Here is a 26323-nt window from a genome sequence, read left to right as displayed (position 1 = left end):
CATAGAAAGATGAAAACTTCTTCATTATATTCAATTTTACTTTGAAGCCAATAAAAGAATGCATAAGTTTTTAATATAAGATCCATCTGATTCAACTGTCACTTGTCAAAAATTTCGAATACAGCAAGAGCGAGCACGACCAGCGATCTAGCGGTAAATACACGAACTAACGCTTGTCTCCCTTTTGAATTTTCGAATTTCTTTGCAATTTCGAATGGTAGCATCTGAATGCAGAGTTAAACTTCTTTTGATCTCAAATTATCTTTAATTCACCAATAAAATCAATTTCTCTGCGGAATGTGTTTCGAATAAATTGCTTGTCGAACAATCACAACTCTCACTTTTCACCCACAATGGATTTAATTTGAGAGACTCTTTTCATCCTCGATTTTCAAGAAAATCCCTCTGGAATGTTTATTGTTAATGTGAAAATTTGACGTAAATTTCGATGATATTCCTAATTCAAACATAAATCTATAATTTAACTCGAAAACTCTTCTCATTTTGTTCGTCTATCACATAATCGCGTTTTTTTATAATTATTTATTAATTCTGATTTAATTTTAGTTAAATTGTTCTCTCAAAAATTACCTTTAAATATATGCAATTCTACAATTTTTCATCTATCGAATACTTGTTCTCGATGCCCTTTCTAGCTAAAGGAATTCAATGGCACCACAATTTTTTTAATTATTTTTTGTTTAAATTAATCTTGCGTTAGAATTTTTATCATTATTTTGTGTTTATTACCAAATGTTATTTCTTGTTTTTTAAAAATGTTTTCAAATACTTTATACATGTTATTTTAGGGGATCTTTTTGTGTCATTCTCAAGAGAAAAATATCAATCCAAGGCTTAAATCCGAGTTAATAGCAATAAGAAGCATTTACTCCTAAAGGCTTCCTGGCTGGAACAAAATTAACAAAAATTATTTAGAGGATTTTTCATAACTTGAGCATTTGTAATCCTCTAAAAATATTCTAATATTTCAAAAGAAAAAAAATATCAAATGCATTTCGTGCAATTAGAAAGTAAAGTTGAAAAAAAAACTTCCTCAAAGTCTTACTTAAAGTTTAATAAGTTTTGATTTGAGCTTGGATTGAGCATTCTTCTGCCTCTTTAGCATTCAGAGGTGATAGGAAGTGATAAAAAAGTAAAAAAAACTTAAAACTAAAATTTTCTCATATGAGAAATAAAAGGAACTAAAATTGCTCTTTTGTCGTGGAATAATTAATTCCACGTTAAATATCTTCAAATAATACATGGTTAAAAAAAATGGCAATTATACCCATGAGCAAGAATTTTAAAAAAAGATTCTCTATTTTTTATTTAATCTAATATCTCAATAATTTACAGTCCTAGTGAATCTTTTACAAAAAATTTCTGGCAAAAATATCCTTTTTTTTGCAAAATCAAATGCTGAAATCTTCCAGTCTCCCAATCTTTCATGATATATTAGCTTCCCATCCCCATGAGCTTTTTTCACGTGAATCAGTTTGTAACTTTATTGCAAACTTTGAGCTTTTTCTCCATTAAATATATATTCTTTTCCTCCGTCCCCCCACAAAATCCCATCCCCATCACAAACTAACTATACCCTGACACAATTCAATCTCAATTTCATCAATAATTCACCTGAAATACCTTGACTTTGGATGGATTGCTCTCATCCACGGAAAATGGGAAAGATATTTGTTTAGTTGATTTTTTTTTTGAAGAATAGAAGAGATTATCTGGACTTACGAAGGAAATTCTATTACATTTTGACGTCGATTATTGTACTTGGGCCCAGGAAGTTCTCCTTCTGGGCATCTTCCAGTGATGACAGTGTTCTACCCAAAGTACTCATCTTTTTCATCCGTCGGTTCCTCGTCCAAATGCAGACTTTCGTGTAGAGGCAGACACGCAGGCGGTACATACAGAACACCACCAGGTGAACAATGAAGACAAATAAAATGCCACAAGCACTTATCACAATTGCCTTTCCAGGACGACTCCAATCCAAAAGTGGATAGATGCTCATTGAATTCCTCCTGGAATTGAGAAGAAAACAATTGTTTAGTTTCGTTTTTGACGACTTACTTGGATATAGGGACAAACAGAATATTTTGAGGGAGTCCTGCGAAACCCTGGGGTCGATAACTTTAACCGTTTGGCCTTAGAATAGATTATAGATAGACAAGAGAAGTACAAAATGGAAGTGCTCCTGAAGGTAGGTACGACTTTATAAGTATGATTCATTGATTTTTCCATATAACCATGGACACAACAAAACATTTCACATTTTGCAGAAAGAGAATATTTCACTCCCCAAATTAGCTCCGCCTAAAATTGACTAAAAGTTCCACATTTAACAATAATTATGACAAAATAGAATTAACATTTTTGATTTATTAAGCTGAGAAATCAGAATACTGTATAAATTATTATTAAAACCACGTCCATAAATTCAATTTTGATCACAGCTTGACAGATTCTTCACATTGAAAAATAGACCACGCCCAGAGGAAAAATAATAATATTTAAATTTAATAATAATTTTTAGGTTTAACTAAAATAAGGCTCAGTTTATCGCCGGAACTCCAGGAATCCTGATATAAGGGAAAGGCTCATAATTTTGTCCAGTTTCTTATTTTGGACACTTTGAGGATAAAATTGGACACTAAAAATAAATTGTTTAAAATGATGGATTTTTATTCCAATATTTGATGAATAATGAATTCTATCTAAACATTTGTTCTTTTTGCAAGATTTTAACACTAAATACGTTAAATTTTGAATATGATTTGAGTTAAAATTGCTTTTTTGAAAATTCAGTGTGAGCAATTGCTTACGAGAAATATGACAGAACTTCGTGTTTACTTCAGTCTTATTTAGCTGTGGTGAAGTACTAACAATGTTTCTTCGCTTTTTTGAGTGATATTATTAAATATTCATTGAATATTGTGTTGATTCACGTTAGTTGTGATTTGTACATTTGACCATTTGACATTTTGTGAAATTTGCCTTGTGAATTAGATTTTTCGTATGAAAAATGGGAAAGTTTTTATGACATTCATCAGTGAGGTGATACTCCTTATTTTGGACAGGTGTTTTTCTCACGAAATTTCGTGAAGTTTTAGTTTTTGTAATGACTAGGTTGGACAAATGCCCGGAGAAATAAAGGAGCATCATCTCTACGAAAGAGATGTAGCGAGAAATGCCTTGAAAGGTTCCCGGAAGGCCAGGGAATGAGCGAATCCGCACGTACTTGGAGTACCGAAGTCAACTCACTTTAATGAATGATATGGAAAGTTTCCGGCCTTCTTGTGACATTCTGCGTTTCCCTTACAAGAACAGGAAGTGGACTTATTGAGATTGGTTCATGAAATGAAGAACAATGGGCATCCTGTTGAGGTGGATTAGCTGTCCAAATTTACAGCCAAGTTGTCCAAATTAATAACCAAGTTGTCCAAATTAATAACCAAGTTGTCCAAAATAAGAGTCAAATTCACCTCTACATATCATTTCATTTTTAAACGTATTAAAACTAGTTTTAGTAAAAATAAGACGATAAATAGCTTGCCAAGTTTCTAAACAACCCTTCTGAAAAGAGAGTAACACAAAAGTCAATTAGTATCGAAAATATCGCACTTCAAACTTGAAACATCGATGCTTATAAGCAGACTGGGCAAAATTATGAGCCCTTACCCTAAATCCAGATAAACCATCGATTTTCAGTTAATTATATTTAGATTTCTTACCTCTCCCCTCCCAAGGGATTGCATATTAGTAGAATTTTGGAACTCTGAAGTTTTGAGTTTTTTAAGTCTGGCCGTAACCACGTTTAGAGGCTAAACGGTTAGAGATAAAGGCTCGGGACCTTCGAAAAGGCTCCTCACAAGATAACCCAAGCAGATAATGGACGGAAAAATTTAGAAAGGTCTTGATTTTTTCTCTTTAATTCTTCACGACGTTTCGAGGATGGATGTCCTCTTCATTAGGTTTCGAATGTGAAGGAAAAATCACGTACAGGTGGGAAAATCTGCTGCTGCACTGCATTTGGACATTTTTAGATTTCTTCACTCTGAAATTCACTATCTAATTAACTGACACCGAATCCATTTCGGTGTCAGTCCATTGGATGGTGAACTTCAGAGTGAAGAATTGAAAAAAGTCCAAGTACAGTGCAGCAGCAGATTTTCCCACATGCACGTGATTTTTCCTCCACATTTGAAACAAAAAATAAAGAAAGGTCTATTTTTCTGTCCATTATCTCCTAGAACCCATTAGGCAATTAGACCCATTAGCAATTCCTCCAAGATAACCCAAGGATCGCTAACATGCCCCTTATTTTCTCTCCACAACGCTCCTTCTCCTTCAATATAGTGCACACAGAAAAATGGAAAATTCTTAAACAGAATCACCAAGAAATTTAATTTCAAATCACATCCAATCCATCCAATGAATGCTAATACCCTAATCCAAAATCCTTGATCATTTAGTTTTAATTGTAATTTGCAAATCTCAAGACATTTCTCATTTTTCAGCTATTTTGTTTCATGACTTTCTTGGGTGGCAAATCCGGATAAAGAAAAAATGTTCTTTTATGTGTTTAAAATTAAAAATTTAAATTAAATTCTTGCAAAAGCCACCAAGAAAACTTTTCCTTGTAGAAAATTATGGGAAATTGATCAAAAATGGAATGAAAAATGCTCTTTACGAATCACAAAAGCTTTTTGAACTTTTTTTTCAAAAAAAATTTTGGATTATTTTAGTTTAGGGCCTAATGAGGAAAGCTTTAGCGAGATATTCCCTAATACTTCTTTGAATGCGACATCGTACCTTCCTTTGAGAAAAGTTGATAAAAATTTTACCCAAAATTCCTTTAAAAGCATATTTTAAAGACTTTGAAAATTAGGTTTTGCACAAGAATTTGGCAAAAAAAAAGTTTTCAAAACATGTAAAAAAAAATACTATAAAGTGATTTAAATTTTTGAGGTCAGGTCTAATGGCCTCTACTCTACACATTGGGAGTAATTTTCGTCAAAAAATTGCTTTTTGAAGGAAATTGCCTGCAGCGCTGTAGGTGGAAACATCAAGATTCTGATAAAAAATGGAATTTTTTGACAAAAATTACTCCCAATGTGTAGAGGCCTTAATATAGCCAAATATGGTTTAATTTAATTTATTTCCCATATTGAGATTCTAAAGTCACTATTTCTCAAAATAAAAATTTGTTCAGTAAAGTTACAAAGTTTCAAATTACAATAAAATCTTTTTTACTTATAGAGTTGAATTGCAAAAAAATTGAATAAGTTAAACCAATGTATGGTTAAAATACTGATCTTAAAGAGGCCTAGTGGATCCAATAGATAAAATTAGGTGTCTTAGGTGTCTTAAACTAAAAAAAAAAACATATTTACAAATTATTTAAGACAACTGCTCAAGAGAAAGGCCCCATCAAAATTGTCTCTTTGCTATCCCCTATATCCGCCACTTAAATCAGACAACTTCAGTGAAATTTAATATCATTGAAATTTTGAGTGATTTAAAGTCTGATTCAAAACAGTTATCTATATTAACCAAAATTATAGAATACAAAAAATATTCAAAAAAGAAATTTTAAAACCCGAGAGCACAATGCATTTCTCCATAAGTTAGACTATTAAAAAACTTTATTAATGTGAGTAAATTATGCGAAACTACTTTTGGGATTGTGCACATTGTTTTATTTATTTTTTCTTATTGTTTTTAGCGATTTTTAACAATATTATAAATAAAATAACGATTTTGAGTGGGGCCCTCAGGACGAAAAAAAGGAAAACCTTTCCCAAAATGCAAGCCGTTTTAATGTTTTTTTTTTGTATATTAAATACTTTAATAGTTAATACTTAAAGCAGGTTAAACTATAGTTTTTTTGTAATAATTTTTATTTTGTGGCCATTGTGGCTATAGTAAACTTCTTAAAAGTGGAGGCCCTTAAAATGTGGGGGCTCAGTGCCATATAGCCTTGGGGAACCCACCTAAATCCGGCACTGGTAATTAATCCAGCTGAACATTTTGTCCTTAGACATCTTTCACAGATTAAAACGCCACCTTGAATTGTTCCAGGTCAAAAGCCAACCACCCTGGACGGTTAATTTTTCAACTGATTTAGTCAAATTGGTCTTGAAATTTAAAACCCGATTGGTATTGGTCGCAATCGGTATTAATCAGAAAAAGATCTTTTTAATTTTCTAAAATTTGCTTAAATGGCAATGATTTTTTAAAATATTCTCTTATTGATAAATTTTCAACTTTAAGATGCTTTTATGATAACTTATGGACAAATTTATATCTATATTAAATTTGATTGCACCTAAGAAATTTGAGATAAAGAATATAAGACAGAGCTCCTTTTTGAGAGTTTAAACAGATCGCAAAATTCGCTTGAACTTTTAATCATCTAAAAATACAAGATTTAAATTATTATTTTTTTTTAATTTTTATTTAAAAATTTGTAAATTTCTGCCTCTAAGACCTTACTTTTGACGACTTCGATAAAAAAAACATTCTTTGCGGTGCACAAAATCACTTAAAAGTAGATTAGAGTAGATTCATTTAGAGTCGAAAACGAAAATATTTGCTATTAGCAGATAAGTTAAACTAGGATATTCTATTAAAAAAAATAAAATTCAGAATTTTGGAAGAATTTTTGTTATAAAAAATTGTAATTTTCTTAGTATTTTACAAAATAGTTTGGCTTTGTAAAATGTTATAATTAAGAAAACATAAAATCCTTTGTTCCAGGACTTAGTTTAACCTCTTTACTAATAGGAAATATTTCGTTTTAGGGAAGAATCACATTGACAGTAAAATGCTCACCGTATTTCGTTAATTTACGCATTTTCATTGCAATTCTTACGCAATTTCTCCATTACCGTATTACCTTATGTCATACTCGTTGGCACTAGGTGAAAATAATATAAGAAAATTGAAGAAATAAAACGAAAATGCGATAAACGGTGAGCAAGAAAACTTTACGATTAATTTCTCTTACAGTTTTTTTTTGCTCACCGTTTATCGAATTTTCGTTTTATTTCTTCAATTTTCTTATATTATTTTCACCTAATGCTAACTAGTATGAGATAAGGTAATACGGTAATCAAGAATTTGTGTAAGAATTGCAATGAAAATGCGTAAATTTACGAAATACGTTGAGGCTACGACGAGCATTTTATTGTCAATGTGATTCTGCCCTTATAACTTAAAATGAACCTACTCTGGGAAAGTTTGTCATCTGCAAAGTAAGTCTTTTTCCAAAAGAGCTCCGGAAATCAGAACGGTTGAATTTTTAAGATTTTTAAAAGAAAACTTCAGAAAATATAATTCAATTTTTGTAGTTAAAGGGACGTAGCTTGTTTCCAGGACTCATATTTCTTTGAAATTTATTTAGGTATTATTTTTTTTTAATCACAATTATTTTAATTAAGTTTGTTAAAATAGCCTGTCCCGAAAGTGAAACAATATTCCTTCTATTTATAAATATTGACTTACACAAAATCTATTTTTTAATGAACTAAAAATTTGATTGTATTTTTACAGTTTAACAATTTTTAATTGGATCGAATACTTGGAACTGAATTTTTAATGATCCAAATGGTACTATACATTTTATTCCCATGGCTAAAATCGCTAAAATCATAAAATATATATTTTTTTTAATTCAGAAGAATTAAAAAGTAATTGAAAATTTAAAATGAAATATTCAACCAATCCTTGGTCATATTTTAAGTTTAGAAGTTTACTCAATGCGATCCTAATGAGAAAGTAATAAAAATTTTGAGCAGTCCTGTTCAATGAGATATGAATCATAACTATAAAGTCGTACTATTTCGTATATCGTTAAACACTAAATGCAATTTATTACTGAATGAATATTATTATATTAAAAAATTACCATTGCAATACAAAGTGTAATTAATAGTTTTAACGTTTAAATTTTATCACAGAATTAATTAAATTTAAAAAAAAATGGAAAAATAAATTTGGGAATTTGTTTCGTCAGGATAATTATTGGTATTAAATTGGTAAACTAAATTTAAATAGCAAACTTGTTTTAATTAAATACTACTCTATTGAGCTTCAGATTGGAAGCTCTATATATAGAACGGACATTTGGAAAATATTGATGTGTGAATCAGGAAAGTAGGGCAGGTTTTTAGGCATCAACTAAAATATCGTTCAAATTGTGTGGAAATATTCACAAAATACAAAAGCAAAATGGTAATCGAAAACGTCTTTTTGCCGAATTGACAGGGCACATTTCTAAATGTAACGAATTGGAGTGGAAATGTGCCTTATCGTGCCTAACATCTCAGTATAGCATTTTCCAATGCTGGGCAATGCATAACATCGCCACAGGGGGTGACAAATGAATAAATAATGAGTGGTAAGTCCCTTTGTCGTTGGCCAGGAACACCTTCAGAGGAATTTTGATGAGTTAATGCGAGAGAATTTAAATTGGCCCCAGTGAACATTGATGCTGACCAACCTGTTTGTTCCGCCGGCTAGGAAGTAGATTCCCGTGAAAATGGCATATATAACACCGATTCCTGTTGTCCAGTATGCGTGCGACAGACGAATCGGTTGGCCCACAATTGCCAGATCAATGAGCATCAGAACGGAATTGAGAACATGCACCATAAGATTGACAGCGTCCAATTTATTGATTTCTGTAAAATAGACAATTTCAAAATGGTTTTGATCAATATTTTTTTTTTGGACTTTCCCGGAAAAGCAGCCTCTCCAAACATTTCTGCATTGAGTGACTGACGGAGAGGGTGAAAATTTTGCCCCACAAAATGTCAATTTACATTTTGACAATATCATAGATAAACAAGTAAAATCTCTCCTACAGAATATCTCGAAGTGTACGCTCGAACATCATAATGAAGGATGAAAAATAGTTACGGAAAACCACAACACAAAACAGATGCTGATTTTCTATGGAGATTTTAGTGGATGGCACATTTATTCAAGTGCTGCAATCACTGCTATTTTCTCTAGATGCATTTCCGCACGTGAAATTGTGGAAATGTTTAACAAAAGTTGTATTGAAAATGACTCTTGAGTTTTCACCTTTCTCTTATGGTTAATTTTATCAAGAGGTGGATTCAATGAACCAACACTAATTAGACGAGAAATTGTCTAGGTTCAAGCATTGCAAATTCAAAATGTATTTAATTAATTCCTCAGAATTTATCAGTCCTCGATTATAATTGAATTCAAATTATTTAATGTGGGAGATTGTTGCTAAAATTAATGTACATAGGGGAGACCGGGGAGGTTTGGGACACTTTTTCATGTTTTGACTTTGAGACAGTATTCCAAAAAATCACGACAGTGTATTGCAATTTTATGCGGTCTATACACTGAGAGAAATCCGAAATATTTAAAATAACATTCCGGAAATGTTAATTTTACCCTGCAGTATTGATCCGAAATCGGTGTAAATATTACCCTTTTTAGGTGTATTGAGGGTTAAAGTTAACCTTTTTCATGTTAATTTTACCCTTAAAAAGGTGTAAAATTAACATTAAAAAATGTTGATATATTTTTACACCTAAAAGTGTTAAAGTTATGAGGAAAAAAAGTTAATCGCACCCTCTTTTTTTCTCAGTGAGGATACTTATGGGTATTGACTTTATAAAAAGTACTCGATAGAACTTGGAAAACAACTGAGTTTTCTTGGAGAAGATAAAACATTTTACTTGACGCTTTGTCCCAAACCTCCCCGATATGGGGCAGTATGGGACGCAAAAGGGGATGTGTGGGACGCGTTTTTTCTCGCATAATTTGTATTACTGGAACACGTTAATTAATTTTAAATAACAGATTAAAAATATTTCTGATAGAAATAAAAATGTTTCATCTTTTATTTACACTTAGAAATTAATATCAATTTTATTTGTACAGTAGAGTCATTTATTGTCAATCAATTATTTAAAGTATTTTCTTCTTATTTTCCATGTACCTTTCTTTTCTTTTTTTTATTCTAAATATTGCAATCATGATTATCAAATTCCTCAGGTGAGTAGATTTTCTTGCAACTCTTAGTTTTGAACTCATTGATGGATTCCTGTTTGATTTTACAACAACTGCATTGTACCTGTTTTCTCATTATTTCTTTGAATTATCTCTCGCCTTGCCTTTTCTGGAGAACTTGTTCGAGAAATTTTCGAAAAAAAAATAGTTTTTAACTAGATTGGGCAAATATCGAATATCCTCTGAGAAGGAATTATTGATTCCCAAGACAATGATGGTTTAATTGTCCCTGTAGTTAGAGAAATCTGCTGCACTGATAAACTTTGCACAAGAGGTAGATTCCCAGTAGAAACTGGGCATTACTCTTCATTTTGACAATAAAAAAATTGCACACCACCTACAATCTTGTCGAAAATCAACGTCCCATTCATCCCCTTTCAGGTGTCCCAAACATCCCCACGTGTAGTTTTGGTATTTAAAACCTTTATTTAAAAAACAAGAGCGTATAATCTCTGAAACTTTTATAAAAATATATTCCCAGATTACACTGCTACCTAATGAGATAGAAAAGTTTTGATTATATATCGCTGATATAAAATACAAGGAGGAAAACTGAGACGTCAAAATATACGATTTTTATCAATTTTTAAAAAAAATGTTCATAGAACTAAAACAATAAAACTGAGGATATCCATTCTTTTAGTCAAGATACATCTTAATATTGCCTACGATACAGTAATGGTTAAATCCCATTTATTTTAAAAATTAATTGAAAAACTCGCCTTGTCCCACACTACCCCTGTCCCAAACCTCCCCGGTCTCCCTATTCTAAAAGTATATTACACTGAGAGATATACTAACAAAAACTCTTTAAATCGTTCTATTTTAAGAAAAGGATCGAACACTGCAATTGCTTTTAGTGTGATTAATTTTCTTCTTCTGTTGAATGTTTTTTTGCGTAATACTCCGTCTGACACATGGTAAACCTCTAGTCTGAAGATGGCTTTATGTCCGAAATTTGGGACAATTTTTCTAGGGATTATTTAAAACTTTGAGTGCAAGATCTGAATGGTAATTTTAATTAAGGACAGAATTTTAGTACGTACTCAAATGGGGGACAAATGAAGCTGCCTCATGCACTTCCAGATTTTACTTCCGAATATTCCACAAACGGCACAAAAATAAGCAATAAAAAATTAAAAGCTCAATTAAAAGCTGGAAAAGGTAGAAGAGGTGTTTTAAATGTGGAATTTCACAAGGTGAGGAGTGAAAATAAAAGTTTAATTGAAGCTTTTAATTAAGGTATACCTGGTCAGACGGTGTCTTTAAACTGTAAGTATTTTAAACTCTATATGAATCGAGCTTTTAAACATATCCAAGCATTTCGATACGGCAAAATAGGGTGAAATTATTGTTTTCTAACATCTTAACAATGTGTTTAATTGTTGTCCACAAATTTCCTTCCATTAGGATACTCACACTACCGTCATCAATGTTACAGACTGATTAAAATGAAGTTAAATTTTTGAAGAACAAATCCCTAATTCGAAATATTCAAAGCCATTTCTTAATTATCCTAAGAGGAAGGACACGGTCTAGATCATCTAAATAAACACCCAAAATGCTTTTTGTGAAAATTCATCAATTATTTACCTTATCAAAATTTTTCTGATTTTCTAAAAGTCCGCCAAAGGACATATCGACTTATTTAAAGGATACTGAGCATTAAAAGGATGTAAGACACTATAACCTTTCTACAAATAAGTGGACAAAGTAAAAAAGGATGGCGGAAGTAAGCTACAAAATACCCCTTAACGACATTCATAAAGTGTCCTAAGAATTTATATTATATTACAAACATCCAATATTTGATTGTTTTTATATGACCTTTGATTGTTTTTATATGAATTATTAATAAACAAACGTATTTATATGAATTATTAATTAACGGAGAGATTATCCCTTATGTCGATCAGGTGAAAAACCTTGGTATCATCTTCAATTCAACCCTGTCATTGTCACCACGTTTATTGGCCGTAAGGTCAACTATTCTCTATATACCCTCAGTCAGACGATTCCAGGACATCACGCCCTATGATACTTGCTTGATCCTCGCGCGAGCGCTTCTTCTAACTTTTTCTTCATTATGGTGCAGAGCTTTTCTTTGCGGCGGATAGTGACACAATTCGTTGCCTAACAATCGCATTTAACAATTGTGTCAGGTGTATTTGCGGCTTAAATCGCCGTGACCACATTACTCCTCACCGGAATGTATTTGTTGGCTGTGACCTGACTTCTCTTCTGAACATGAGAGCAGTGTTCTTTTTAGGTGTGATCGGGGTTGTGCCCTTACATAGTAAGAAATATTTTTTACATTTTACATGTAAAAAATATGTAAAAATGTAAAAAATATGTAAAATGTAAAAAAAATACGCATTTTCGAATCTTTTTAACATATCCTGTAAGCAATACCAATATTGATATTGATATTTTTGGGAAAACCATGAACTAAATTTCGTTTTGAAAACCCATAGATGTGAAGCAATTGAACGATTTTCTAATTAAAAAAATTTCGTCTATCTTTCACAGATAGATATTTCAGAATGTTTTCTATATTAAATTCTCAACATGTTGAATTTTTTAACCGTTAACGAAAAATAGAATCAAAATTAATATTAATAGTAGGGGAAAGTGACCATGCTTGATACTGTAAAATAATGTCCAAGGTTTGTGATTATTTTCTGATTAACACACAAACCGAAGCGATTCTTCCACTATGACAAAAAAATGTCTCACTTATTAAGTTCATAATCCAACCTCAAATAGTTCCTGGAAATCCTTAGATTTTCCTCAAGAAGAAAATGGAAATTCAGTGGCGATTTTTATACAAGTTGGGTCCGGGGCCTTCCTGTATAATAATTGATTCGACAATTCGGAGACCCATTTTCACTGCAAAAAATTCACCGGATACAAAAAATTGCACATCAATATTTAGACGGAACTCTAATCTATCTGCTTAAATCGTTTGTACGACTGGTTATTAGTTTTAAAATCATTTTTATGTAATTTTTCTGAGCCATGTTTTTATGACATTAGGGCGCTAGCGAAAACCATTTTTTCACTTTGAGTCCATGAAAATGTCATTCTGCAACCTTAAAATTCAGGCAACAGGGTTGAAGATTATGTCAATTGTCGGTAAAATTGGCGGATTGCAATATGTGTAATTATGAAATAATCACATCTAATGATATAGTTGCCACATTAAAATTATCATTCATGGACCCTTCTTAAAATATAGGATGGATACAAGTAGAATTTATGAATTTGTTACCACCCACAAAAGCAGTGTCCACCAAGTACAAATATTTTTACATAAATATTAGTACTGATGACCCCTCTATGTGCCTATGATAGTAGTTTTCGTGAACAGCGACATTAATTAAGAAATACTTATGAAATATCATGTATCGCAATTACAGTTTTGGGCCTATTTTTGACTTTTTTCTCCTGAAACTAGGAAAAAAGCTAGGATCCTAATTTTTTTTAGGAAATGTGAGGCTTAGCACCAGCTATTGAAATATATTGCGATGAGTCATAACTATTGATTAACATAGGACAAAAATAGTTATTATCAAGCTTGGATCGTATCAAGCATGGTCACTTTCCCCTAATCATGTAAAGCAATGAAACATAAAAATAAGATTTCTTTTCACTATTCGTAAATATGCAAATGACATGACATGATCTATCAGTTTTTAAAATCTAAAAAAAAATACTTTTTAATAATGTTTTATAGTAATTATATAGATTATTTTTAAGAAAATTTCATATAAATTATATTTGCAATAATTGCAATGCAAATATAATATCGTGATATATTTTCTATATTTTTTTATCATCATTTAACCAGAAATTAGATCTAAAAGAAAGTGTTTCAAATAGAAGAGTTGATGAAGAATTATTTAGGTATTTTTGTATACTATTTTTTATGTATGTATATATGTATATGTACTATATATACTGTATATATTTTTGTATGCCAATAAAAACTCCAGAAGTGCAGGAAAAATTAAAGATTTTATGTTCTTAATACAAAGGGGCTAAACACACTACGCAAAGGACAAAGTCAAAAAATATATTTTTAAATCAATCTTCAGTAAAAACTATCACAATTTTGCATAAAACCCGCACAGCTTAAGTGAAAAAAAGGTTGTCACAGAAACGGCATTGGTTCAGCATAAACTGGTTAATATTATGTTCAAATCCTGCACAACTCAAGCTTAAAATGATTTTACTTGTATGTAATGCACCTATAGCTTTAACACGATAAGGTTAAAATTGCAAATAAAGAGCGCACAGTTGCAGCAAAAAATGGTCAAAATTGAATATAAAATCCTCACAGCTTTCGAACGAAAGGTTTAGCTAGTTAGGTCGTTCTTACTCGGATTCTGTGCAGATTTTATTAAAAATAGATACAATATCGTAATTTCTGTGTGAATTTTTGTTAAATACGTTAGTCTCATTTTAATAATAAAGCACGATGGTTTTTGGAATATTATCACAGAAACATTCATTACCACAGAATGAGTGTTAGCAAGGAGACACTGATTCTCTTCATGAACATTGTTTTCTGGAATGTGGTGTCTTGGACAAGGTATATAGTAAAATCCCAAAAAAAATTATCCTTATAAAGACAGCAGGAAATAAAAATTAATTTCAATGATTTTTACAATATTTATGATTAGCAAAAACCACGGAACAATTGGAAAACTCCTTGAGCATGTAGATATAGAAGTTCAAAAATTATTAATCGTTTAGATGGCTACTATCATATTGGTTCAACCGGGTAGTGGAAAATTTGAATTTGGATTGCCAGTAAATTACATCATACATTTTAGAGAACAAGCTTTATATTTTACTGATTACAGCGAAATCTTTGATTTATTAAAAAAAAATTGAACTTGATATTTGATGGGTATCAATCAATTTTACATTTTTTACATTTTAACTTTACATGTTAAAAATGTAGCATATGTTAAAGGCTATTCTTACTTTGTAAAAAATGATGTAAAATGTAAAAACTCGCCCAACCCTGGATGTGATTGCTTCTAATCACACCTATTGTTCAATTTGTTGCTTTCTGGACGTCTTGAATACCTATTGAATCTAGTTAAGGGGGATTCTGCAAGGGTTCGACGACTTATAGTACCTTTACTTATATTACTTTTTTATTAGTATTCTATTTAGTACTTCTTTTCTTTATTTTCACAAATTGTAAGAGGGATGACTCTATTATTGTGAATTAAATAAACTATTATTATCATTATTATTATTATATTAAAAGGTGATAAAAATTCACTACACCTTTCTCTGTAGGCCTGAAAGTTTTTATATTTACTTCATATATAAATTCATTGATATTGTCAAAATTTCCCGCGAGAGGGCAGTTTTCTTCAGCAAGTTGAAATTGAATGAAATCAAAATTCACATCCTTTTCTTTCCTAAACATTTTTCATATATGTGTATTACACTCTTTCGTACACTTCTTCTTCTTCTTCTTCTTCTTCTTCTTCTTCTTTTAAACGTCATAACAAATTCAATTTAGTTCATTTCATTTGTGAATGCCAAAGACTAGGATAGACATATTGAAAACGTTATAGAGAGAGAAAGGGAAGTGAATTTTGATTTCATGATATTTTCTAAATAAAATATATGCCGAACGCTTTACTAATCAATTATTTTGCTGACCGAATTTAATATTTTAATGACCAAATTTATTATTTTAGTAATTAAGCCTCCGGCACACCTTTTGGGTCAGGAAAATTTCAGGAAATCAAAAAAACAAAATTTTATTGCTTAACTATTTCGGTACAATCTGTCTAAAAAGAAAAACAGAATCTTAATTTCATGTATTTCTTCTCAGTGTATGATGCATCAATCAATTAAATAATTATAAAGAGACCTTTCCCAATTAGAGCACCCTAACAAGTCACTCAAATGCCCAATGCAATTAGCATAATTGGTCCAAGGAATATTATCAAGTCGTACCTGGATTGTGGACAATTGTCCAGTAGCAAATGGTAATGATGAACGAGTACACCGTTGCGATGGTATAGAGCACCCAGTAGAGCCTATGCAAGCGACTTGTTTTCGCCTGTCGCTGGATTTCTGTCCAAATAGCAAGAGAACCTATTGATTAGGTATTCTTCTCAGGATTTGCCGATGCACTCACCAAAGTCATCTCGATCCACCATCATCCCCTGAGTCACAATCCAGGCTGCTAGCCAGGCCTGGAGGGTGCAAGCCAGAAGGCCCCAGTGCGTTAAATAGATCCACCATTTAGCATAGTGATTCTCATAGTGCTCCGATTCTGACCTCCCGATGTCCAGGAGGGAACAACTGAGGACAGCCAGGAAAAGAATTGCTGCTAGCCATCTGTACAGCAAGTAGATAATTTTCACCTGCTTACTCCTTTGCCACTGTAATTGAGAAAATTCACATAATTTTCTCAATATTTCATTTTTCATTCAAATTTTGTCTGCAATTTCCTGTAATAAAAATTTACTGCTCCCATATTGTCGACATTAAACTCATTTTCTAACATTGGCAATGGCTCTGTAGCTCTATATTATGCAAGATGTGACAATATGATGTCGGATTGGCAAACCGAACTTCCTCCTGACCATTTCAATATCTGTTAATTACCCTAATGCCTTGACCAATACGAGCTAGGAGGATTTAATTGAGATAATATTCAAAGTGATAGAATGTATGTATATGCATTTAAAGTGGAGAGGTCAACACTATTATGCATCTTTGAGAGAAAGACGTTAACAAAGAAATTTCTGATAAGAGTTTTACGATAATGAATCCACTTATACTTGAAGAGAAATGCAAATAAAATTAGTTTGAATTTAAAATCACAGAGATAAAACTAATTTTGGAATTCTCTTAAATGTTATTCAAATTAGATTTGTGCTCATAGGTGCAGAACAAAATGGTTTTTCAAAAGTTTAATTCGCATTAAAAGGGGCGCCAAAGCATATTACTCTTGCGAAATGTTTGAACTCGTAATAAAGTTTCTTGATAGTTGTCTTCTCTTTTATAAGCTCTTCAGACATAGGGCTTAACTGTTCTATTTTTATCGATTGAAATTTTTGGATAAAAAAAATCTTTTACGGTAGCACATTAAAGATAATTGGAATTGAAAACAGAACATTGGAATTTTGCTTCTGGTTTAGAAATGTAAAAGGTTCTTAAGAACTGTGCTTAGCCTCTGGCCTTAAGACCGTTTTAGGCTTTTGCAAAGTTTTCCTAAGGTAAAGTGCGGGGTAATTTGGATCTCTTTCCAATTTAGAACTCTTCAGACTTCCTCACTGTTTCAGATGAATAAAGTGAAAAAAGACCACGAAATAGAAGATGAAAAAGAATAAGAAACAAGGATCAGCATATGCTTGTTATTTTTTCTTTTGAACATTTAAAATAATGAGAAAATCTCAAAATATCAAATTGGAAATGGTTCTAAATTACCCCATTTTACTCTATCGCAGTAGATGCGGTTAACTGTGCTCCTACTGTGCGTAAGGTCTTTAATTCTAGCTCTCAAGAACGGCCTATATCATCACCTATCTATAATATCCGATTGGTGATGACTAACCTTAAGTGCTAGACTAACTATTGGCGGAATAGTGGCATGCTTCCAGTCTCAGTCTAACTAGACATTTCTTTTATTATTTTTGCTCCTGTTTTACTGCTCGAACTCAAAGCAGGTAGTCCAGGTAAAAATTTCGCCCAAACATACCTATGACCGGAAAATTCGCCATTTTGAATTATTGAAGGTTAAAGGTCAACCACTTTGGAGGGCCCATTTTTCAACCGATTTGATTAAATTTGGATTTTTTGTAAAGATATTAAAATTTTGAACTCGACTTCATCGGTCTTCAACGGTAATGAACCGGTTAAGTACCAATTTTTGAATAATTTTACATCCGCTATAAGTAATTTTTAATAATTTCTTAATGGCTTTCTCATTGTCTATAAACAAGATTAAAGTAGCAGTAACCCTATGTGCATACAAAAAATATGCTAACGGAGAGGACTTTCTCGTGAGATCGAGCATTTCGCAAAACTTGGACGCTTTGTCATCTCTTTTAAAATGTTGTTAATCTTTTTTTCACAATTTTCTTCTCCTTTCCAAAGACTGTAAGAGGGGCGAACCCTTTTTGTTTGTCATTAATAAATAATAATAATAATTAAGTTCTAGAATTATTGAAAAGCTTACGGAAAGCAGGGGACAAAGTCACCTTCATCAAGGGCATGTAATTTTTCAATGTTCACCGGTTCATAAATGATTTAAACCGATTTTATTTTCGATTATAAATCACTTTAAAGATCGCTCAAAACAGTTTATGTTTAATAGGAAAATTGTGCTAAATTTCAAACAGTTTACAAAATCGGATATAGCAAAAATTCACAAAATTTTAATTTCAATTTGCAGATGCACAGTACCAAACAAATAATGAGCCATAGCTACGAACTAGATGCCATAAAAATTTCTTTGAAAACTTTCGAAAGTTAGGGTAAAGTGATACAAATTGGACATATAGTGTTACAAGTTGGACTGAGATTTTTTCTTGATAAATACAATACTAAATTTTTTTTAAGCACAAGGAACCAAAATATAAAACTAAAGCATTGCAAATATACAAATAAAAATGAAGTAGGGGAAACTGGGGCACCACCAAACACGGGGTACCACCAAACACTAATTTTTATTTCTAAACTACTCGGACTACCTGGACCATTCCTTCAGTGGACAAGCATCACTATAGTGCCTATAAATTCCTATAGATCTTATCCTCTGAAGTCGAATATCCGATTAAAAAATCGCAGTGTTTGGTGGTACCCCGTGTTTGGTGGTGCCCCAGTTTCCCCTATGTACTAAATTTATCAAGAAAAAAAGCCCTGTCCAACTTGTACCATTGTCCAAATTGCACCATGGTCCAACTCGTACCACTTTATCCTATAAGGAATATCCAGAAACTTGACATCTTATATTATATACGAAACATTACCTATATTTGAAAGTGATTGAACAGAATCTGTTCGCTTGGTACGTAATCCCAAGAAGTTTTGTGTTTATGTACAGAGAGCGACAATCAGAACAAGTGACTTTCAACCACAATTTTAACCCAAATAGAGACTGGAAAAAATTTTTACTATATTTTTACTCAATTCTAAATATGACTTTTCGGTAATGTGGCTTTTCAGGATTTAGATATTCAGGAGTTTGGATTTTTGAAATTTTGGCTTTTGTTTTTGACTTTTCGGAATTTTGGCCCATTCGAAATTTTGGCTATTCTGAATTTCGACCCAATCGAAATTTTTCCTTTCGAGATTTTGGCTTTACGGAATTTTGACTTTTCCTGATTTTAACTCAATAGGATTTTTTTTCTTTCGGGATTTTGGTGTTCGGGATTTTGACTTTCGAAATTTTGGCTTTTTCGGGATTTAACCGTTGGAAGTTTCGGCTTTCGTGATTTTGACCGGAACCTATTGCAACAAGCGTTCCGACCGTGGTTTTAAGTTCACATTTACCTAAAGGGGAAGCCTTGTATTAGGAAGCCAAAATTTTACTGTGTTTTTCGTTTTTCGCAAATTATTGAAGCTAAAGGAGACGATCACGCTTAATGAAATTTTTGATAATTTACAAGTATATAAAGTGTTCAATTTTTTTTCGAAAAAAATATAAAACGGCAGGCTAAACAAATAGTACACTTTAAGGCATTATGGAGGGTTGTGAAATCGAGTCTCTACCAGATGCAGCAAAGGATAAAAGATTATAAATAGAAGATCTTGTCACATATTAATTAAATATACAACTAAGCATAACCCAATGTATACTTATAAAATATATTGTTTTTTATACTATTCATTGAGCGAAACATAAAATAATTAAAGTCCATTTCAATTAATAAAAACAAATAGGTATTAAAGTTGAAGGATTTATTACTAAAACATCCAAATTTATTAACTTGAATTTATTTTTATTGGTGTTTTAGCTTCTTAAAGAGAATAAAAGTGTTTATTGTAGCTTTCAATTATATGCTTTTCAAACTTCTAAGTTTAGTGGACTTATAAATGGTTACGGTTTGAAATTTCAAGGTTAATATTCTGACATTTTTGTCAACTTTTGCCTCCTCTAACACTTTTTTTGGGAGAAGGTTTAATGACTCGTAAAGCCTTAAAGTTTTTCTTAGACATGAGTTTTGACATGTTTTCAACAAAATAAACATTTGTCAATCAAAAACAGAATTCTCAAAACTATTATTTAGTTTTTGCCATCACATTCCTTCTTTGAGTTGTAACCTCAACCTGGGAGCGTAGTATTACTTCGTTCTGTGATTCAGCTAATTTTCTCTTCAACTTGGATAAATTAGTGGCAGAGATAGCAGAAATTCTTCTCTTAATTCATTCCTCAAGAAGCTGGTTTCCCATTTATACCAGAACAATAAGAACACAATATTCGCTCTTAAAGCTTTTTTCTTTCACCGCAGACACACTTTAATTCACTGGCAACAAAAGAGTTTCAATGTTGTACATCTTTTGTGCTTAATCTGCACAATAATTTGCCATGAGTGTAAATTTTGGTATGCAAAAATAATTATAGGCGTATAATTAAAAAGTTGGAGAAAAATTAATAAATATATTTTTTTGATAATCGAATTTGCAATTAAAGTCAAAATAAATCAGGCTCGGGATAATTTGTTGCCGTGTTCACGAGCACCATACGTTATTGGGGAATTATTCATTGAATAAAATAACCATATAAATCACTCTGGAAATAAATTGGTCAACACTCTAGCTTTTTTGGCTATCATTCTATTCTATTCACTGATATTGTGATGATGCGGTTTAATCAATTACCTCTGATAAAACTCATAACCATGAGGTAAACGTTTAAATGTTTAAAATATCCTTAATTCCAAGAAAACTTAAAAAAATAAAAAAAAAACTATTGAAAATATGGATAATTTATTAATGTGTAAGCTTTCTTATTATATATTGTGATACTTTGATCCGGATCAAGCTAAACTAAACGAATTATCTGTGGTTTAAAAAAGATATTATTTCATTAATTTACAAGCCCTTATTCTAGGCCACATAGTTTAGGTTGATATGCTGCATAGAGCGCATAGGGTTTATAATGAGATCGATTATACGCTGCAGAGATCCATTTGAACCCCTATGTCTACTCAACTAACCTTATTCTTTAGCAAGGTATCTAGTTTAGATAACTAAGGGCCTCGACAGACCTGATGATTAGTCGAGAGACGGCTTAGCGTAATTATATACGAAATAATGATTGAACCACACTTCCATAATTTTACACTAAGTCGTCTCTCGGCTTAAGTCGTAAGTGTGTGTAGGGCATAATTCACTAATTCGATTAGACGTCTAGTTTAGAACTCCACGTCTAGTTCGATTTTATAACTATTTCGACTTAAGCCGAGAGAGGGATTACTCAGAAATTGAAGGAAATGTAATTTGATCATTATTTTGATTATAAATACGTTAAGCCGTCTCTTGGCTTAAGTTGTAATTGTGTAGGGCATTAGTCAAGTGAAGATGGTTACGAGGGTTGCAAAGCTTGTAATGATTGAAAACCCGTTTAGAAACAGGTCTTATTCATTTTGCTAAGATTTCTTCTTTTATCAACTTTAAATACAAACCGAATTTGCAATGAAAGAATTAAAACTTCCATAAAATTATACAAGATTATTACTCAGAATTTATCTCTTGAATAAGAAGCTTATGGGAACACACCTGTGTAACTGTAAGTCATAAGTAATCTGAGTGTGTGTTATGTATCCTAAAAACGTTAAGTAACTCCTATATGGGGGCTAGGGGCACTCAATGGATCAAGTGGTAGAGCTCATTTATCTATGATGCAAGTGTGTTCAAATTAGTGATTCCAACAACGGTTAACCGGTTTCGAAAAACTGGTAAACCGCCCTATTTAGGAGACGGTTTTAAAACCGGTTTAAAACCGTCTCTTTACAAAAGTTTTAAAATTTCTCGCTTAAGTTTATTTCTTGAAAATCAATATACACTGCAATATATTTCCTTGACTTTAGAAGGGAACCTGAGGTGCAAAAGTGTAATCTGTAGTACGGTAGTATGTTAATAATATATGAAGGATAGTAGTAATGGGATTCCTGTACGTTTTTTTCCACTCTTGAAAAGAATTATTTGCTTAAAGATTATCGGAAATCATTTCAGGAGTTCTTCACTTGAAAATATTTTATCTTTTAAACATTAATTAAATATTTACAAGACTAAAATATCTACTGTATATTGAGAAAAAATTGTAAACGATTTAGTACAATCTTATAAAATATTGTCTTATGTAGAAAAGTAACAAGATGTTTACTTCTCTCCCCGTCTTTATAGAGATTTTTATTAAATCTCTCTAAGTTTTAACTACATATCTTGTTAGACCCAAATTCACTAAGATTGTTACACAAGATTCTTGTAAAATTTTTGTCAAAATCTGGTATTTATTAGTTTCTCAACAAATGAAGTAAAAAACATTAAAGGTTTCTTCTTGTTTTATTTTTTTTTTCAAAATTCCTATGGAAATTTGTCTATGAAATTATTTGTGAATTGTGTATAAATTATAATCATGATTTTAATGATAATACCAAAAATTATGCATCGATATGTTTTCTGTAGAGAATGATCTAAAAAGTTGACTTTAGAAATCATTATCAATCGAAAAATCTAGATTTTTTTGTTGAAAAAAAAATTGACAATACTTTTACAAGATTTAAAAAATAAAATTATACCGAATATAAGTAGATAAAAATTTTCGTAACAATCCTTCTAACATTCTTTTTCTATATTTTTGCAATTATTATTTTTTCCACGATTCAAATTTTCTAAACTTAAGTTTAACAAGATTTAACTAGTCACAAGATTTTAAAAATAAAGAGGAAAACTCTTTCGGTTTGTTCGTTAAAATATTCTCTATGACATTCTTTTTTTTTTCATTTTCAAAAATCAAGAATAAAATTTTTAAGTATTTCCTCATTAAAGACTGTCAAAAATTACAACGTTTATAACCAATTTATTCTAAGAAAAATAAATTGTATGAAAAATAGTTATTTTTACGGAAATCTAATTTGCATTGGCTTTTCTAAGGTACAATATTATTGGAAAAACTCCCAGTAGTTTTTCAGAACTATTTTAAATACAAATTAAAGCAATAAAATAAATAAGTTCCAAACTAACTGAGAAGAATATATTTATTTGTTAAAAATTATATCAAACTCTGAAAAATTGCTCAAAATTCCATAATCTAATCCTAAATTCGAAACCGTTTCTAAACCGGTTAAATGGTTTCGGAGCCATCCAAAACCGGTTAACCGTCTATCCTAAAAACCCGGTTATTTGGAATCACTAGTTCGAATACCCTTTAGGTCACCACGAATTATTCAGGCGTTAAACTTTTCGAATTGCATCTAGTCAGCTTCACGGCACTTGATTCTACGGGGCATGGATTGGCAACCCCATCCCTATATAAGAAAAAAAAATAATGTACGTCCGGAACTCTCTTTGTGGGAAGGCCTAAGTTCCTCTATGGAACGTTATGCCACCGAATACACTTTTATATGGGCTCCAGATTTAATATATAGCCACATCTCTTAAAAGGTCCCGGTTAAAATTCCGAATGCCAAAAACCCAAAAAGCCAAAACTCGAAATCCAAGGTCCCGAAAGCCAAAATCCAGAAAAACTAAAATTCCGAAAGCCTTGAAGAGAATATCAAACTTAGAAATCCATCAGAAAATCTTCGATTTAGACTACAAAACTCGAATTTTATTAGAGAATCACATCTCCTATAGACGATGATAACATCATCATCATAAATTTCCGTACAACACGTTACCCCTTTTATTGACTTTCTACTAACATCCAATTAAGCAGATTAATTGGGAAATGTGTGTTTGTGTTTGCAAGTACTGTCGTATGTTGGGGAATGTTTCGAATACTCAGCTAGTACAGAAAAAAAAAAGAGAAATCCAGGTGATTTGGCATCAGTGCATTTGAAAGAAAATTTGGAACAGATTCTTCATGGCAGGAATGGTAGTAAATTATTTGCAGGGAAATTTCCTGGATGTTTTGCAGCAATTTCCTCCATTTGAAAATTGCTAATTTATGCTTGCGTTTGTGAATAACTTATGGAGCTTTTTTTTCCTCTTTCTCTAGATTCAATTCGACTTTGCCGGAAAGTTGGCAAAATTGTTAGGCTGCTTTCCAATTATTTGGTCGTTTAATCGTGATACATTTTAAAAATAAAAGCTCTCAAGTAGCTTTTTATTCAACAATAAGAGAATATATTTAGAGTTCAGAAAATTGGCTCTATTTATTATCACGTTTCAGTAATTTTCAAATCCATTTGTGATACCATTAAAAGTTCAAAATGTTGAAGGGTATAGTGCTTTGAGTGGAAAAGGATGAGGATGTGCCAAAAAGGCTATTTACATTGAGTTTTATGTGAAGTTTTGAAAATTATTTGAAGGTGTTTGAAGAGTGGTTGAGCAACTATTTGACTTTCCCGAAGCTTTTGAGAAAAATGGATTGAGGATGAGATTTACATTTACTTCAAGAACCACCCACACGTACAAATTTCAACATTTCTCTCTTCCTAAAGTACAATTAATCTTTCATGAACAACCAAGAGAAATTGGTGCAAGATAGCAAAAGGCATTCCTCACTCACCTGGCACAAGTAAAAATTATGTCGATGCACCTGTTCAGATTCCTGGGCTGGATCTGTATCCGGAAAGCAACTATTCCATATTTTCGTCACCATCATTCTGCAAAAAAAAAAGACAGAAGAAAGATGCATTAGTACTTCTGTTCGAGTTCAATGCCAAAGCTTTATCATTCCAAGTGGAATGATGGTAATAAATTACATCTGTATTTATACTGATTTAGTTACATATAGTTTACATATGTATATTTCCTGGAAAAACATATCATTATTTAGATCAATTTTTTTTTTATCACTTAAGAGGTAGCAATTCTCGGAAGAATATACAAGACACATTTTCTACAAGAATTGCTTATTTAGGTAATGAATAAGTTACAACAGTTGCTGATCCAAGCGATGATATGTTCACCCAATTAAAGGTTATGATAAGGTAAACCTATATAGAAAACATATTTCGTAAAATTATTCGCAAATGTTCATAAATTCCAATTAGTAGCTTACGAAATGCTACTCTGAAAGAAATGTTTTGTCAAAATAACAAGAAAAGTTTGTGAGAAGGATGTTCTTTCATACAGAATATTGAAAAGGTTGGTCAAATCGGCAGCCAACTGGATTTTGTCAAAAGTTTGTGAAAAGTATGTTTTTCCATATAAGGAAAATGTTTTGTTAAATTAATAAATAACATCCTTTTGACAAAATTTTAACAAAATCCTTTTGTCCGTTTAACAAGATATTTCTTCTGAGTAGTAAATCGTATAATCGACTAAAAAGTTCGTAAAAATTTGTATTTTTTACAAATATTGTTCGTAACATGATAACATGACGAGCATTTTTGTTCTCTTATAAGCATTTGTCGTACTTTTTGTTTGGCTGGCAAAACTTTGCGAACAAATGACAAATTTTTGTATGATTTACGAACACATATTTCTTAAAGACCTTAAAGATATTGAATTTCTTAAGATTTTCAACTTAAGCTACCTCGAAAACTAGACGTGATGTGATCGACCATAAGTTTCTTCCGGAGATATACCTAGGAGACGTCAAGGAACCTCGAAGTTCATTTGTAATTAAATTACAATTCCTGTTGTTGCACAGTGTAATTAATTTAGAACCTTTCTGTTATTTAACATCAATACTTGGAAAGAGAAATTTCATCTCTCTGATTAACCATAAACTGAACTTCAACTCTGATCTTTGCTCTTTTAGCTTCAGTTTGAAGCAGTTTTATCGCTGGAGGAACGCTCAAGATTGCCCTCATTGATGGCACCAACACAATTTTATCATTGCATCTCAATGCAATTTCATCGGGAGGAGCATGTCACTAATGATTTATGTGACACAATAGTCTTCTACCATGTTCCACATTACCCATTAAATTCTCTCTCTTTCGTGAGAAATTCAAGGAATTCGCAAATAGGAATTGTAATTTTTCTCATATGTGTTGCAAAATGTATCCCTGACATATTTCACTACAAAAAATGGGCCTTTGTATCATCCCTTTTGTAATGTTGAAATTCATTTGTCATGTCCTCAGCAGAA

At 31.6% G+C, this 26323-nt stretch overlaps 1 protein-coding gene across 1 annotated transcript in view; it reads right to left on the bottom strand.

The window, feature by feature from the left end:
• Nucleotides 1-1301: 1301 nt before the first annotated feature.
• Nucleotides 1302-26323, bottom strand: part of LOC129807301 (protein rolling stone) — an 86643-nt gene continuing 61621 nt past the window's right edge. Inside the window, exons 2-6 of the mRNA XM_055856479.1 lie at nucleotides 24791-24887; nucleotides 16241-16487; nucleotides 16057-16176; nucleotides 8516-8696; nucleotides 1302-2033 (exon numbers count right to left, since the gene is read on the bottom strand). Coding sequence (XP_055712454.1) covers nucleotides 1757-2033; nucleotides 8516-8696; nucleotides 16057-16176; nucleotides 16241-16487; nucleotides 24791-24886 — 921 coding nt within the window. The 5' untranslated portion in view covers nucleotide 24887 and the 3' untranslated portion in view covers nucleotides 1302-1756. The remainder of the gene's footprint in view (nucleotides 2034-8515; nucleotides 8697-16056; nucleotides 16177-16240; nucleotides 16488-24790; nucleotides 24888-26323) is intronic.

The sequence above is a fragment of the Phlebotomus papatasi genome, chromosome 3, assembly GCF_024763615.1.
Source record: "Phlebotomus papatasi isolate M1 chromosome 3, Ppap_2.1, whole genome shotgun sequence".
In the NCBI taxonomy this organism is placed as follows: Eukaryota; Metazoa; Arthropoda; class Insecta; order Diptera; family Psychodidae; genus Phlebotomus; species Phlebotomus papatasi.
The sequence above is the reverse complement of the archived record's forward strand: the minus strand, read 5'-3'. Positions and strand labels throughout refer to the sequence as shown.